Below are 15297 nucleotides of genomic sequence, written 5' to 3'. Positions count from 1 at the left end.
TCCACTCATTAACCCCCACCCCCACATTAACCCCCCTCTCCACTCATTAACCCCCATCTCCGCTCATTAACCCCCATCCCCATCTTTGGTGGTTCTTCAGCTCCACAGAGGAGCACACTTACCACCAGTGTTCGCTCTGGGCGCCGGGAGTGACGTCAGCAGCGTGATCACATGACCTGATCACGCTGCTGACGTCGCTCTGACCCGGTGGTCAGAGCTTCTATTGTACTGGCGTCTATAGACGCCAAGTACAATTGCTGCCTGGGAGTCGGCGCGGCCTCCTTCTCTGCGTCGGCTGTCAGCTTGACAGCCGACACAGAGAACCGCCGACTCCCAGGACTGGTAGCGGCATAACACAGCCGCCGGGGGGGGATACTGGCATACTGCGGACCGCTGCATTAGGCGGCCGGGCGGCTCGACTGCGCCCCCCTGCTGCCTGCCCCCCCTGGATACGCCACTGCCCTGGGCCCCCAAAAAACCTTGGGTCCGGGGCGACCGCCCCATCCGCCCCTATTAAGATCCGCCATTGCAAGCACCTTTAACTCTGGAGAATAGATCAGAAATCAGGGGTAACGGATACTGATATTTAACAGTAATTTTGTTGAGGGAACGATAGTCAATACAAGGCCTTAATGAACCACCTTTCTTGGCCATGAAAAAAAAACCAGCACCCAAGGGTGAAGGGGATGGTCTAATATGACCCTTCTCCAATGACTCCTTAATATAAGATCGCATAGCCTCGTGCTCGGGTACAGATAAATTGAAAAGTCAACCCTTGGGAAATTTACACCCAGGGCTCAACTCAATTGCACAGTCATAACTCCTATGAGGAGGCAAAGACTCAGACTTATTATCACTAAATACATCATAAAAATCAGCCAAATAGTCAGGAACATCATGCAACTGGAGAGAGGTGGAGAAAACAGGAGCGTCACTAAGAGCACACCGACAACCCCAACTCACCACAGACACAGATTTCCAATCCAAAACTGGATTATGGATTTGCAGCCAGGGAAATCCCAGAACAATGGTATCATGCAAATTATGCAACACCAAAAATCTGCAATTTTCTTGATGGTCTGGGGCGACCAGCATTACCACCTGGGTCCAAAACTGAGGTTTATTCTTCGCCAAAGGAGTAGCATCAATACCCCTCAAAGGGATAGGCATCCGCAGAGGTGTCATTGGAAACCCACAACGTTTAGCAAAATCCAAGTCCATCAGGTTCAGAGCCGCTCCTGAATCCACAAAAGCCTTAGCCAAAAATGTGGACAGGGAGCAGATCAGAGTAATTGCCAGAAGAAACTTAGGTTGAACACGACCCACAGCAAATGTGTGTGCAAAACGTTTCTCTCGTTTAGGGCAGGCAGAAATAATATGAGAGGCATCTCCACAGAAAAAACACAGCTTATTACGCCTTCTGAACTCCTGACGTTGCGCCCTAGACAAAACTCTATCACATTGCATAGGTTCAGACATTTGTTCAACAGGTGGCAACATTTCTCCTGTAATTTTACGTTCACGTAAACGCCGATCAACCTGAATGGCTAATGACATAGAATCGTCAAGACCAGAGGGAACAGGAAATCCCACCATAGTATCTTTTACGGTTTCTGACAAACCCTTCCGAAAGATAGCTGCCCAGGCACCATCATTCCAGGTAGTAAGGACCGCCCACTTTCGGAATTTTTGACAGTACGACTCTGCAGAATCCTGACCCTGGCTCAAAGCCAACAGGGCTTTCTCAGCTTGATCAATAGCATTAGGTTCATCATACAACAACCCCAAGGCTTGAAAAAATGCATCCACATTAGTTAGAATAGGATCACCAGGTGTCAAAGAAAACGCCCAATCCTGGGGATCGCCACGCAGCAAAGAGATGACAATTTTAACCTGCTGCGCAGAGCTCCCCGATGAGTTAGTCTTCAAGGCAAGAAATAATTTACAATTATTCTTAAAATTCAAAAATTTAGACCGATCCCCAAAAAACACATCAGGAGTAGGAATCTTTGGTTCAGCAGCATGTGAATGAGCAAGATAGGCGTAAATCCACATGATCAGACAATTGCTTAATATCCATTAAGAAAAAAAAATTCCTCCTACGGCCCCAGAGAAAAAGAGGAAAAAATGTACATAAAAAAAAAAAATTATGACACTTTTTTTTTTTTTTTTTACAATTCTTTCCTGCTGCTGAGTACCCTAGAATCTGCGGTATGGCTGGTGATTCTTTAATGAATGAGTCACCGGAGGAGGAAAAAACAAAAATACAAGCTAAGTCCAGAAAACGGGAGAGGTTGGTAGCTAGCGGATTGCAGACCCCTGATCCTATTCACAACAACTAACAGTAGCCGTGGAGCGTTCCTGCAGTGGTCCTAGACTCCTCGTCACAGCCGGAGAACTAAATAAGCCTAAAGAAAGAAAGGGGAAATCTAAACTGCCCCAGAGCAGACCCCAAAGCAATAGGCAGCCCCCAACATGTATTGACGGTGAAAACAGTTGAAAACACAAACACAGACAGAAAGACAGGCAGAACAAATGATGTGGCCTAACTAACTAGATAGGAAAGGACAGAAAAGATGCTGGCTGCAATCCGCAAAAACCCTACCAAAAATGTCCCAACACGTCTGATAGGAAAAACAGCCCTGAAGTGACTAGACTTCAAAATCCCTATATCAGCACTCCGATATATTCTGAAGACAGAGCAAAAGAGAATTAACCGATCAGGGACAAAAATGGAAATTCAGCAATGCCCCAGCCAGGGCTAGCTGAACACAAAGCTAAGCAAATCAGACAAAATCTCATGGAACAATAACAGAGCAAAAACTTAGCTTTAGAAGACAGGAACTGAACTGGAGGCCACAGCTCAGAGCAGAGATATCACCAGCAACCCTACAGGGCATCGGCTGCCTTATATCCACTCAGATTCCGGATGTCCAATCGCAATCCACCTGTTCAGGTGACAGGTCTCTCCCATCCAAATCAGTTTCACCACTTCCTTTCACCAGCAGAGGGAGTTCATCGGACATCAAAGGTGAACAAGAAAATGAGCTCATAACCTTCTCCCCATGTTTGTGTGGGTTCTCTCGGGGTTCTCCGGTTTCCTCCCACACTACAGAGACATACTGATAGGGAATCTAGATTGTGAGCTCCAATGGGGACAGTGATGATGATGTCTGTAAAGCGCTGTGAAATTATAGGGGTTGTCTAACCTTAGCCTACAAGTCCTTGTGACTACAGACTTGTGAACTCACACTGCGGACTGTCAGGATTCTCTGGTGCTGGGAGCCAGTGGTCATGTGACCACAAGCATGCGATTAGCATACTTCCAGACACATTCCTACTAAACTTTATTCTACACTTGCACTGAGCGAGGCAGCGCATGTCTAGTTGGCAATGTCTGCATGTATACAAATTGTATACTTGCAGTCACGCACCAGCCACTCCTGGCGCACTGGGCACAATGTGAGGATTGACAAGTCTGCAGTCACATAGAGTGACTGGAGACTTGTAGCCTAAGGTTGAACAACCCTTTTAATAGTGCTATATAAGTAAGTAAAATGAATCGAAGCATATCTATTTTGCAGTGAAATACTAGAACACTGCTTGGTAGGATGTAACATACTTTATATGTATGATGTTATGAGCAATCTACTCCCTTGTCTTCTAGGTCAGACTGCTTTGCATATAGCAATTGAAAGACGACAAAATAAGATTGTTAAGTATCTTCTGGATAAAGGTGCTGAAGTAAATGTATGTGCCCATGGACTGTTCTTTAACCCAAAGAGCAGAAATTATGGATTTTATTTTGGTAAGTAACCCATTTATGTGGTCACTAAAGTATACAAATGACCCCTACTGTCCCCTCAGCGGGTTCTAAACAGGAGATCAATGACCCATGAATGAGTGGCACTAGGCTTCCTGGGTCCAAGACAGTCTCTGCCCGGTGTCTGTTGACACGCACCTGGCACAAATGGGGTTCACCACCTGGAATGACATTGTCAGTGGTGCAGATGGTCTGGGCATACATCGGTACCAAACGAGTAAACCCATGGTTCATGGGTTCAGCAGTCAGGGGGAAGTTGGCAGCCCACATGTCCTGGCCCTTGGCTCCACCACCTGATAGTGGTGGCACCACTAGTCCACAAGACCGGTTTAAGAGAAACTGGTCTCCTGCAACCTTCATTCCGGGCTTGATTCAGACTGACCCCAGCAGAGGGTCATGTCCCTATTCAAGGCTCCTAGCCTAGAAATAGTCGGCGTGATACCCTTAGTGGGGCAAAGTCCTGTCACACCAAATGGTCACCTACTACCCTTTCTAACATCTGGGCTGGGATCAAGATCTCAGGCTGGAGCAATTTTTTAATAAATGCAACAAGTCAAATGCCTGAGACCTAGTGGGTCGGGCATCCACAAAGATACACAGGACATCTCTCTGTGCCCATACACAAGTATTAACCCCCATTCAGGCAAGGATATCACCTTTTGAGCTTCCCATGGTCCTGGGCATCCTCCGGGGTGAGGTCAATATAGGCCTTCTGAGCGCCTCCTATCAGGAATGGAGCCTGTTGTGAGTTCATTTTCCCCTTCACCATTGAGGTCTGATGAACTCCCTCTTCTGGTGAAGGAAGGTAGTGAGGCTGATTACAAAGCACCTGAGCAGAATGATGATGACTGGGTGACTGGGATTGCTGACTGGATATAAGGCAGCCGACACCCTTCTGCCTTGCGGGTGGTTACTCTGAGGGATTCTTGGAGACCAGTCTGATTCCTGCTCCTCAAAAGCTAAGTTTTCTGCTCTACTTTTTGCATTTCTGTTTTGGTTTTGTTTTGCCTTGTTTTTCTGGATTTCTGCCTTTCCCTGCTGGGTGAGCTGAAATCCTTTTTGCTCTGTCTTCAGATAATACCTGAGTACTGATATAGTCTTTTTGAAGCCTAGCGTGTTCAGGGCTTTTTTCCCTATCAGTCTGTTGGCTCTTGTTTTTGAGAGGGTTTTGGCGGATTGCAGACAGCAGCTTTTCTATTCTGTCCTATTTAGTTAGCTTGGGCCCCATCCTTTGCTCAGCCTATCTTTCTATCTGTGTGAGTGTTTTTTCATCTTGCTTCACCGTCATTATATGTTGGGGGCTGCCTATTGCTTTGGGGTCTGCTCTGGGGCAGTTTAGATTTCCCTTTCTGTCTTTAGGCTATGTAGTTCTCCGGCTGTGATTGAAGGGTCTAGGGCATCGTAGGAACCCCCCACAGCTACTGCTAGTTGTTGTTGTTAGGTTCAGGGGTCTGCAATCCGATAGCTGCCAACTTCTCTGGTTTTCTGGACTTAGCTAGTATTTCTGTTTTTGCCTCCTACGGTGACTCATTCATAACAGAATCACCCACCATACCGCAGATCCTAGGGTACTCAATAGCAGGAAAGAATTGTAAAAAAAAAAAAAAAAAGTGTGTATATAAAATAATTGTAAAATATTTTTTGCCTTGAAGCCTAACTCGTCAGGGAGCTCCGCGCAGCAGGTTAAAATTGTCATCTCTTTGCTGCGTGGTGATCCCCAGGATTGGGCGTTTTCTTTGAAACCAGATGATCCTATTCTGACTAATGTGAACGCATTTTTTCAAGCCTTGGGGTTGTTGTATGACGAACCTAATGCTATTGATCAGGCTGAAAAGACCCTGTTGGCATTGAGCCAGGGTCGAGATTCTGCAGAATTGTACTGTCAAAAATTCCGAAAGTGGGCGGTCCTTACTACCTGGAATGATAATGCCTTGGCAGCTCTCTTTCGAAAGGGTTTGTCAGAAGCCGTAAAAGATACTATGGTGGGACTTCCTGTTCCCTCTGGTCTTGACGATTCTATGTCATTAGCCATTCAGGTTGATCGGCGTTTACGTGAACGCAGGACTGCACGAGAGGTGTTGCCACCTGTTGAACAAGTGTCTGAACCTATGCAATGTGATAGAGTTTTGTCCAGGGAGCAACGTCAGGAGTTCAGAAGGCGTAATAAGCTGTGTTTTTTATGTGGAGATGCCTCGCATATTTCTGTCTGTCCTAAACGAGAGAAAAGATTTGCACACACGTTTTCTGTGGGTGGTGTTCAACCTAAGTTTCTTCTGGCAATTACTCTGATCTGCTCCCTGTCCACATTTTCCGCCAAGGCTTTTGTGGATTCGGGAGCAGCCCTGAATCTAATGGACTTGGATTTTGCTAAACGTTGTGGATTTCCGATGACACCTCTGCGGACGCCTATCCCTTTGAGGGGGATTGATGCTACTCCTTTGGCGAAAAATAAACCTCAGTTTTGGACTCAGGTGGTAATGCTGGTCGCCCCAGACCATCAAGAAAATTGCAGATTTTTGGTGTTGCATAATTTGCATGATACCATTGTTCTGGGATTTCCCTGGTTGCAAATCCATAATCCAGTTTTGGATTGGAAATCTGTGTCTGTGGTGAGTTGGGGTTGTCGGTGTGCTTTTAGTGACGCTCCTGTTTTCTCCACCTCTCTCCAGTCGCATGATGTTCCTGACTATTTGGCTGATTTTTATGATGTATTTAGTGATAATAAGTCTGCGTCTTTGCCTCCTCATAGGAGTTATGACTGTGCAATTGAGTTGAGCCCTGGGTGTAAATTTCCCAAGGGTTGACTTTTCAATTTATCTGTACCCGAGCACGAGGCTATGCGATCTTATATTAAGGAGTCGTTGGAGAAGGGTCATATTAGACCATCCTCTTCACCCTTGGGTGCTGGGTTTTTTTTCATGGCCAAGAAAGATGGTTCATTAAGGCCTTGTTTTGACTATCGTTCCCTCAACAAAATTACTGTTAAATATCAGTATCCGTTACCCTTGATTTCTGATCTATTCTCCAGAGTTAAAGGTGCTTGCTGGTTTACCAAGCTTGACCTCAGGGGGGGCGTATAATCTTATTCGCATTAAGCATGGGGATGAATGGAAGACGGCGTTTAATACTCCGGAGGGACATTTTGAGTACCTGGTGATGCCTTTTGGGCTCACTAATTCCCCTTCTGTCTTCCAGTGCTTCATGAATGATATTTTCCGGGACTTTGTGGATAAATTTTTGATCATCTATCTGGATGATATTTTGATCTTTTCCAGGGATTGGGACTCTCATGTGGAACATGTTCGGACTGTGTTCCGGATTTTGAGGGAGAATTCCCTGTATGTTAAGGGATCGAAATGCCTTTTTGGTGTACAGAGGATTTCATTTTTGGGATTTATTTTGTCTCCGTCAACTATTGAAATGGACCCGGCCAAGGTACAGAACATTTATGATTGTGTTCAGCCCACTTCTTTGTAGGCCCTCCAGAAGTTTTTGGGTTTTGCTAATTTTTATCGTAAATTTAAATCTAATTTTTCTGGTATTGCCAAACCATTGACTGATTTGACTAAGAAGGGTGCTGATGTGCTGCATTGGTCTCCAGAGGCTGTTTCTTCCATTCAGGAGCTGAAGCGGAGGTTCACTTCTGCTCCGGTTTTGCGGCAACCTGATGTCTCACTCCCGTTTCAGGTAGAGGTGGACGCTTCTGAGATTGGTGCAGGAGCTGTTTTGTCCCAAAAAGATCCAGTAACATCTAAAATGAATCCCTGTGCTTTCTTTTCCCGAAAGTTCTCCCCATCCGAACTCAACTATGATGTGGGGAATCGGGAACTGTTAGCCATGAAATGGGCATTTGAGGAGTGGAGACATTGGTTGGAGGGAGCTAGACATCAAGTCTTGGTCCTCACTGACCACAAGAATTTGATTTACCTTGAGTCGGCCAAACGCTTGAATCCTAGACAGGCTAGGTGGGCCTTGTTTTTCACACGTTTTGATTTTGTGGTCTCTTTTCTTCCGGGCACTAAGAATGTCAAGGCAGACGCCCTCTCTAGGAGTTTCTTTGCTGATTCTCCTATTGTGACAAAGCCTGCTACCCTCTTAGGTGAGGGGGTGGTTCTTTCTGCCATCTCGCCCGATTTGAGACGTGCTCTGGAAAAGTTTCAGGAGGACAAACCTGAGCGTTGTCCCATTGGAAAATTGTATGTTCCTGACCAGTGGAGGAAGAGAGTAATGTCTGAAGTTCATTGCTCTGCATTGGCTGGTCATCCAGGTATTTTTGGTACTAGAGATTTGGTGAGTCGGTCTTTTTGGTGGCCCACCTTATCTCGTGATGTCAGGAATTTTGTGCAGTCCTGTGGGACTTGCTCCCGGTCTAAACCTTGTTCTCGCTCTAGTGGGTTGTTGATGCCTTTGCCGGTGCCCAGGAGGCCATGGACCCATATTTCAATGGATTTTATTTCTGATATGCCTGTCTCTCAGAGAATGACTGTTATCTGGGTGATTTGTGATAGATTCTCTAAGATGGTCCATATATATTTGTTTACTTTTTAGTTCAGGATATTTGTGTTTTTTGTTTTTTGTTTTCTCTGGTTAATGGTCATGTGTTAATATGCACTTACATTGTGCATACACATTAACTTACTTTTCTCAGTTCAGATTCATTTTTTATTCATTTCATTGTGCATTCAGTGCATATATGGGTGTGACCGCCCTCTTTCTGAGCTGGGAAAGCCATCCAGTCTGGCCTAAGCTGTTACTAGTGGTTCAGCCGCTCAACCCTTATTCACATTCACGCCACTTGGCAAGTGAAAAGGTTTTAAATACTAGAGTAGGGACTGTCCCACAAGGGTTGCCGTGACGTGGCGGGATGGCTTGTACATTATTTTGATCAAAATTATGTTTACTAAATACCCTTATTATTATTATTATTATTATTATTATTATTATTATTATTATTATTATTATTACCTTTATGCATTATTTGCAGTATATTTTTTACTTTTTAGTTCAGGATATTTGTGTTTTTGTTTTTAGATTTTTGGTTTTGCATAATTTGCATGATACCATTGTTCTGGGGTTTCCCTGGTTGCAAATTCATAATCCAGTTTTGGATTGGAAATCTGTGTCTGTGGTGAGTTGGGGTTGTCGGTGTGCCTTTAGTGAGGCTCCGTTTTTTTACACCTCTCCTCAGTCGCATGATGTTCCTGACTATTTGGCGGACTTTTATGATGTATTTAGTGAGAATGAGTCTGCGTCTTTACCTCCTCATAGGAGTTATGACTGTGCAATTGAACTGAGCACTGGGTGTAAATTTCCCAAGGGTCGGCTCTTCAATTTATCTGTACCCGAGCACGAGGCTATGCAATCCTATATTAAGGAGGCGTTGGAGAAGGGTCATATTAGACAATCCTCTTCACCCTTAGGTGCCGGGTTTTTTTTCGTGGCCAAAAAGGATGGTTCATTAAGGCCTTGTATTGATTATCGTGCCCTCAACAAAATTACTATTAAATATCAGTATCCGTTACCCCTGATTTCAGATCTATTCTCCAGAGTTAAAGGTGCTTGCTGGTTTACCAAGCTTGACCTCAGGGGGGCGTTTAATCTTATCCACATTAAGCATGGGGATGAATGGAAGACGGCGTTTAATACTCTGGAGGGACATTTTGAGTACCTGGTGATGCCTTTTGGGCTCACTAATGCCCCTTGTCTTCCAGTGCTTCATGAACGACATTTTCCGAGACTTTGTGGATAAATTTTTGATTATCTATCTGGATGATATTTTGATCTTCTCCAAGGATTGGGATTCTCATGTGGAACATGTTCGGACTGTGTTCCGGATCTTGAAGGAGAATTCCCTGTATGTCAAAGGATCGAAATGCCTTTTTGGGGTACAGAGGATTTCATTTTTGGGATTTATTTTGTCTCCGTCAGCTATTGAAATGGACCCGGCCAAGGTACAGGCCTTTTTATGATTGGGTTCAGCCCACTTCTTTGAAGGCCATCCAGAAGTTTTTGGGTTTTGCTAATTTTTATCGGAAATTTATAGCAAAATTTTCTAGTATTGCCAAGCCATTGACTGATCTGACTAAGAAGGGTGCTGATGTGTTGAATTGGTCTCCGGAGGCTGTTTCTTCCTTTCAGGTGCTGAAGCGAAGATTCACTTCTGCTCCGGTTTTGCGGCAACCTGATGTCTCGCTCCGGTTCCAGGTAGAGGTGGATGCTTCTGAGATTGGTGCAGGAGCTGTTTTGTCGCAAAAGGATCCTGTAACATCTAAAATGAATCCCTGTGCTTTCTTTTCCCGAAAGTTCTCTCCATCTGAACGTAACTATGATGTGGGGAATCGGGAACTGTTAGCCATGAAATGGGCATTTGAGGAGTGGAGACATTGGTTGGAGGGAGCTAAACACCAAGTCGTGGTCCTCACTGACCACAAGAATTTGATTTACCTGGAGTCGGCCAAACGCTTGAACCCTAGACAGGCTAGGTGGGCTTTGTTTTTTACACGTTTTGATTTTGTGGTCTCTTTCCTTCCGGGCACTAAGAATGTCAAGGCAGATGCCCTCTCTAGGAGTTTCTTTGCTGATTCTCCTGTTGTGACCAAGCCTGCTACCATCTTAGGTGAGGGGGTAGTTCTTTCTGCCATCTCGCCCAATTTGAGACGTGCTCTGGAAGAGTTTCAGGAGGACAAACCTGAGCGTTGTCCCATTGGAAAATTGTATGTTCCTGACCAGTGGAGGAAGAGAGTGATGTCTGAAGTTCATTGCTCTGCATTGGCTGGTCATCCAGGTATTTTTGGTACTAGAGATTTGGTGAGTCGGTCTTTTTGGTGGCCCGCCTTGTCTAGTGATGTCAGGAATTTTGTGCAGTCCTGTGGGACTTGCTCTCGTTCTAAACCTTGTTCTCGCTCTAGTGGATTGTTGATGCCTTTGCCGGTGCCCAGGAGGCCATGGACCCATATTTCAATGGATTTTATCTCTGATATGCCTGTCTCTCAGAGAATGACTGTTATTTGGGTGATTTGTGATAGATTCTCTAAGATGGTCCATCTTGTACCACTCCCTAAGATGCCATCTTCCTCTGAGTTGGTGCCCCAGGTGGTTCGCTTGCACAGGATTCCTGAGAACATTGTATCTGACAGAGGAGTTCAGTTTGTGTCTAGATTTTGGAGGACTTTCTGTTCCAAGCTGGGAATTCAGTTGTCCTTCTCCTCTCCGTTTCACCCTCAGACCAATGGGCAGACGGAGAGAACAAACCAGACTTTGGAGTTGTATTTGAGATGTTTTATTTCTGCTGATCAGGATGATTGGGTCTCATTTTTGCACCTGGCCCAATTTGCTTTAAATAATAGAGCTAGTTCTGCCACTTTGATGTCACCGTTTTTTTGTAACTTTGGGTTTCATCCTCGATTCTCTTCAGGGCAGGTGGAGCCTTCTGCCTGCCCAGGTGTTGACACTGTGGTGGAGAGAATGCACCAGATCTGGGACCAAGTGGTTGATAAGTTGTCTCTCTCCCAGGAAAAGGCCCAGTGGTTTTCCAACCGGCATAGGACCATTGGTCCCCAGTTTAAGGTGGGTGATATGGTTTGGTTGTCATCAAAGAATATCGCTATGAAGGTGGCTTCTCCAAAGTTTAAGCCTAGATTTATTGGACCTTACAAGATTTTGGAGATTCTTAATCCAGTCTCTTTTCGATTGGCTCTTCCTGTTACATTTAAGATCCATAACGTGTTTCATAAGTCTCTGTTAAAGAGGTTTGTTGAGCCAGTAGTTCCTGTGGTGGCACCTCCTGACCCGGTACTGGTTGAAGGTAATGTGGAATATGAGGTTGAGAAGATACTGGATTCTCGCCTGGCTAGACGGGGACTCCAGTATTTGGTTAAATGGAAGGGTTATGGCCAGGAGGATAATTCTTGGGTCCCTGCATCCGATATTCATGCCGAAAGATTGGTTCGTGCCTTTCATCGGGCCCATCCTGATCGGCCTGGTGGCGTGGATGAGGGTTCGGTGACCCCTCCTCAAGGGGGGAGGTACTGTTGTGAGTTCATTTTCCCCTTCACCGTCGATGTCTGATGAACTCCCTCTTCTGGTGAAGGAAGGTAGTGAGGCTGATTACCAAACACCTGATCTGGTAGATGATGACTGGGTAACAGGAACTTCTGACGCCCTTCTGAGTCGCTGGTGATTTCTCTGCTGGATTCTTGGAGACCAGTCTGATTCCTGCTTCCCAAAGATAAGTTTTTGCTCTGCTATTGAACTTATTAGTTTTGTTTACCTTGTTTTTTGGAATTCAGCCATCCCCGGTCGGGGGTATGCTGAGTTCCATTTTTGTCTCTGATCAGTTTGTCTCTTTGCTCTGTCTTCAGAATTTACCTGAGTGCTGATATAGTCATTTTGAAGTCCTAGCGACTTCAGGGCCTGTTTATCCTATCAGACGGTTGGGACATTTTCTGGTAGGGTTTTTTACGGATTGCAGACAGCAGCTTTTCTGTCCTGTCCTTTTTAGTTAGCTTGGGCCCCATCGTTTGCTCAACCTATCTTTCTATCTGTGTTAGTGTTTTCATCTTGCTTCACCGTCATTATATGTTGGGGGCTGCCTATTGCTTTGGGGTCTGCTCTGGGGCAGTTTAGATTTCCCCTTTCTTTCTTTAGGCCTATTTAGTTCTATGGCTGTGATCGAGGGGTCTAGGGCATCGTAGGAACCCCCCACGACTACTGTTAGTTGTTGTGGATAGGATCAGGGGTCTGCAATCCGATAGCTACCAACCTCTCCGGTTTTCTGGATTTAGCTTGTATTTTTGTTTTTTCCTCCTTCGGTGACTCATTCATAACAGACGGGGGTATGGAGGAAATATACACTCCCTGGTCGCCTTACGCCACACGCCCAGGAGGGGGCGGCTTCTTCGGTGGTATGGAAGGTTTGGCATGAGCCCCACGGACTATAACACAAATCCGCTCACCACAGGGAAGTACCCCTACACCTCGGGGAATACCAGGCAGCACCATGGGGACACCCACTCCTCCCACCTGCCTGGGTGCGTCCGCGTGCATGAGCAAGTCCCGCTCACCAGCAGGGACTCTGGGGGCTTCTTTGCCAGAGCCACAATTTGATTTTCTGGTTGAGCCAGAGGGAAGGCCTCAGACCCTGATAACTGCCACTGGAACTGCTTCAATACACCATGCAGCTCCTCACTCCCCTCAGTGAGGCCCAGCAGCAATTACTCACGGGCCCGAACCCGGCCAAAGGCCTACCAGAAAAAAAAAGTGTAAGGTTGGTGATAATGTCATGGTTATGTGTGACTGGACACACCGCTTCCAGCAGGGCGAATTTATATGACACGCGTGACCCTGGATACACCACCTCCAGCAGGGCGAATTTAAATAATAGAACGTGTAGCCAGATACACCACCTCCAGCAGGCGAATTTCAGTAGTACACGTATGTCTGGATACACCGCCTCCAGCAGGGCAAATTTCAGAATAAAGGGGAAAACCAGGAAAACAATTACAATGGTGGCCCTGCGATAGGGAACGGGGACGTGGAGACCTCCTGCACTCCCCTGAGTCAGTGTCTCTACACTCCTACCGATCCCTAGGCCGGTTCCGCACCGGGCACTGATCAGGATACCTGAAATCCCTAGCTCGCCCTGAACCAATCCCTTACTAGTGAAGTGGATGGTGCAGAAACTAATCCCACCACTGCACTAAAACACACATTGAGGAAAGTGACAAACAGGGAAATACCACTTAGCTTTGCTCTGTTGCCAATGCTCCCAGCAACAGAGTCTGACACCTGAGTGCAGCTTTAAAGCAACAGAGTCTAGCACCCAAGTGCAGCTTTCTAGCAACAGAGTCCAGCATCTGAGTGCAGCTCTTCCAGCAACAGAGTCCAGCATCTGAGTGCAGCTTTCACCATAGCTGCCACTCCACCAAGCTTTGCAAGAACTACTCGCTGACACCATAGCTGCCACTCCACCAAGCTTTGCAAGAACTCCACACTGAACCCATAGCTGCCACTCCTCCAAGCTTTGCAAGAACTCCTCGCTGACACCATAGCTGCCACTCCAGGATTCTGACTGAGCTGCCCAGGACTCTTCTCAAGTTCCTTCCTTCATCAAGGATGATTGGAAAAGACCAATATCACCCACAGTCAGTGAAACCACCTGCTACACCTTTATAAGCAGGACCCAAGGAATCACACCTGCTTCATTATCATGTGCAATAACACTAACCACCACCGGGGGCAAACTAGAACAAAAGACGCCACTGTGTAATAACCATAATGGCCACCGGGGGCAAAACTAACTCTAAGCAACCAGCTCAAAGGAAAAAAAAAGGTTACTTATTCAAAACCTGTCATATCCAACCTGGATCATGACACTAGGGTTGTTGGTGTGGGTGTCTCTCGTAGAGCTGAAATCTGTCGTGCTAACCGACGGTTAGTCTGCTGCTATTTGCAAATGGAGTTGATAATCTGCTGTAGGAGTTCCTCCATGTTGTCTGTAGGTAGGAGTTGTAATGTTGCAGGCTTTATTACGGACATGCAGTTTTCTTTGGGGTATGCCTTAGTTTTCACATGCCCACATTCTTCACCATATGTAAGGCAGAGGCCTTCATGGCAGTGCAGTAATGAGGCAGTGACCCAAGTTAGTTTAACTAAAATGTCTTTGTTTTTGGCAACTTATGAAAAGAAACTTAAGCGTTATCCTCTGGTTCGCAGCCGGATCATCCGTAACAGTCTGTTGCCATGGATGACTGCACCATTGAGTAACTCATGGTCGTGGCAATGGTTTTGTTCTCTCTGGCTTTGACCTGTGTTTAGTCTCACACAGACCTGACGTGCACAGAGCAGAAGTTCTGTTGCTTGGAAAAAAAATACTGACACACCCAAAACTTAACTGAAAGTTTAAAAGGGAATCTTAGACATAGGCCACTCCCAAGACCCGGAGTGGAGGGAGAGATCCATCCCACTACCTTCCTACAGATCTCTCCAAAAAATTAAAGCCCGTGTCAGGTTTTCCTAAATCTGACTTGGTTAAACAGCTTGACCAAGTCCACACTGTCTTTTATTTTGCGTTGTAACCACAGCAATGTGTCATGATCCCAGTGCAGGTTTTTGAGCTGCACACCTGGGGTTAATGTCTGGAGCTCGGTGCAGGTTTTTGACCTGCACACCTGGGGTTAATGATTGTGGCCTCTTTCTGGTTCTGGGAGAGCTTCTTAAACCCCTGGGAAGCTTCAATCCCTGCCAGTTATACTTTTGCCTTTGGCCTAGTGTGCTGACCCCTGTATGCCTGTTTGCTGCTATAGCTTGTTTATATGGTTCTGGCCCGGTTCTGTTTCCCGTTGTGAGTTTGCCTGTTGATTTTGTAATGCGTTATTATCTCTGTGTATGACTCATTGCCTGTGACCTGACTACTCTCTGCTCGCCCCTCTTGTACCTTTGCAGCTATCTCTGTGTGTGACTCACTGGCTACGTCT

The 15297-nt window shown here is 45.9% G+C and overlaps 1 protein-coding gene across 2 annotated transcripts in view; it reads left to right on the top strand.

Annotated features, from left to right (window-relative positions):
- Window positions 1-15297, top strand: part of LOC141079181 (transient receptor potential cation channel subfamily V member 3-like) — a 134190-nt gene that overhangs the window by 82573 nt on the left and 36320 nt on the right. For both annotated transcript variants that reach the window (XM_073565286.1, XM_073565282.1), the window contains exon 5: window positions 3668-3808. In XM_073565286.1, the coding sequence (XP_073421387.1) occupies window positions 3668-3808 (141 nt within the window). The remainder of the gene's footprint in view (window positions 1-3667; window positions 3809-15297) is intronic.

The sequence above is a fragment of the Dendrobates tinctorius genome, unplaced genomic scaffold (assembly GCF_039654945.1).
Source record: "Dendrobates tinctorius isolate UK_male_01 unplaced genomic scaffold, ASM3965494v1 ptg000016l, whole genome shotgun sequence".
NCBI classification, from domain to species: domain Eukaryota; kingdom Metazoa; phylum Chordata; class Amphibia; order Anura; family Dendrobatidae; genus Dendrobates; species Dendrobates tinctorius.
Note: the sequence above shows the minus strand (reverse complement) of the source record. Positions and strands in the feature narration are given on the sequence as shown.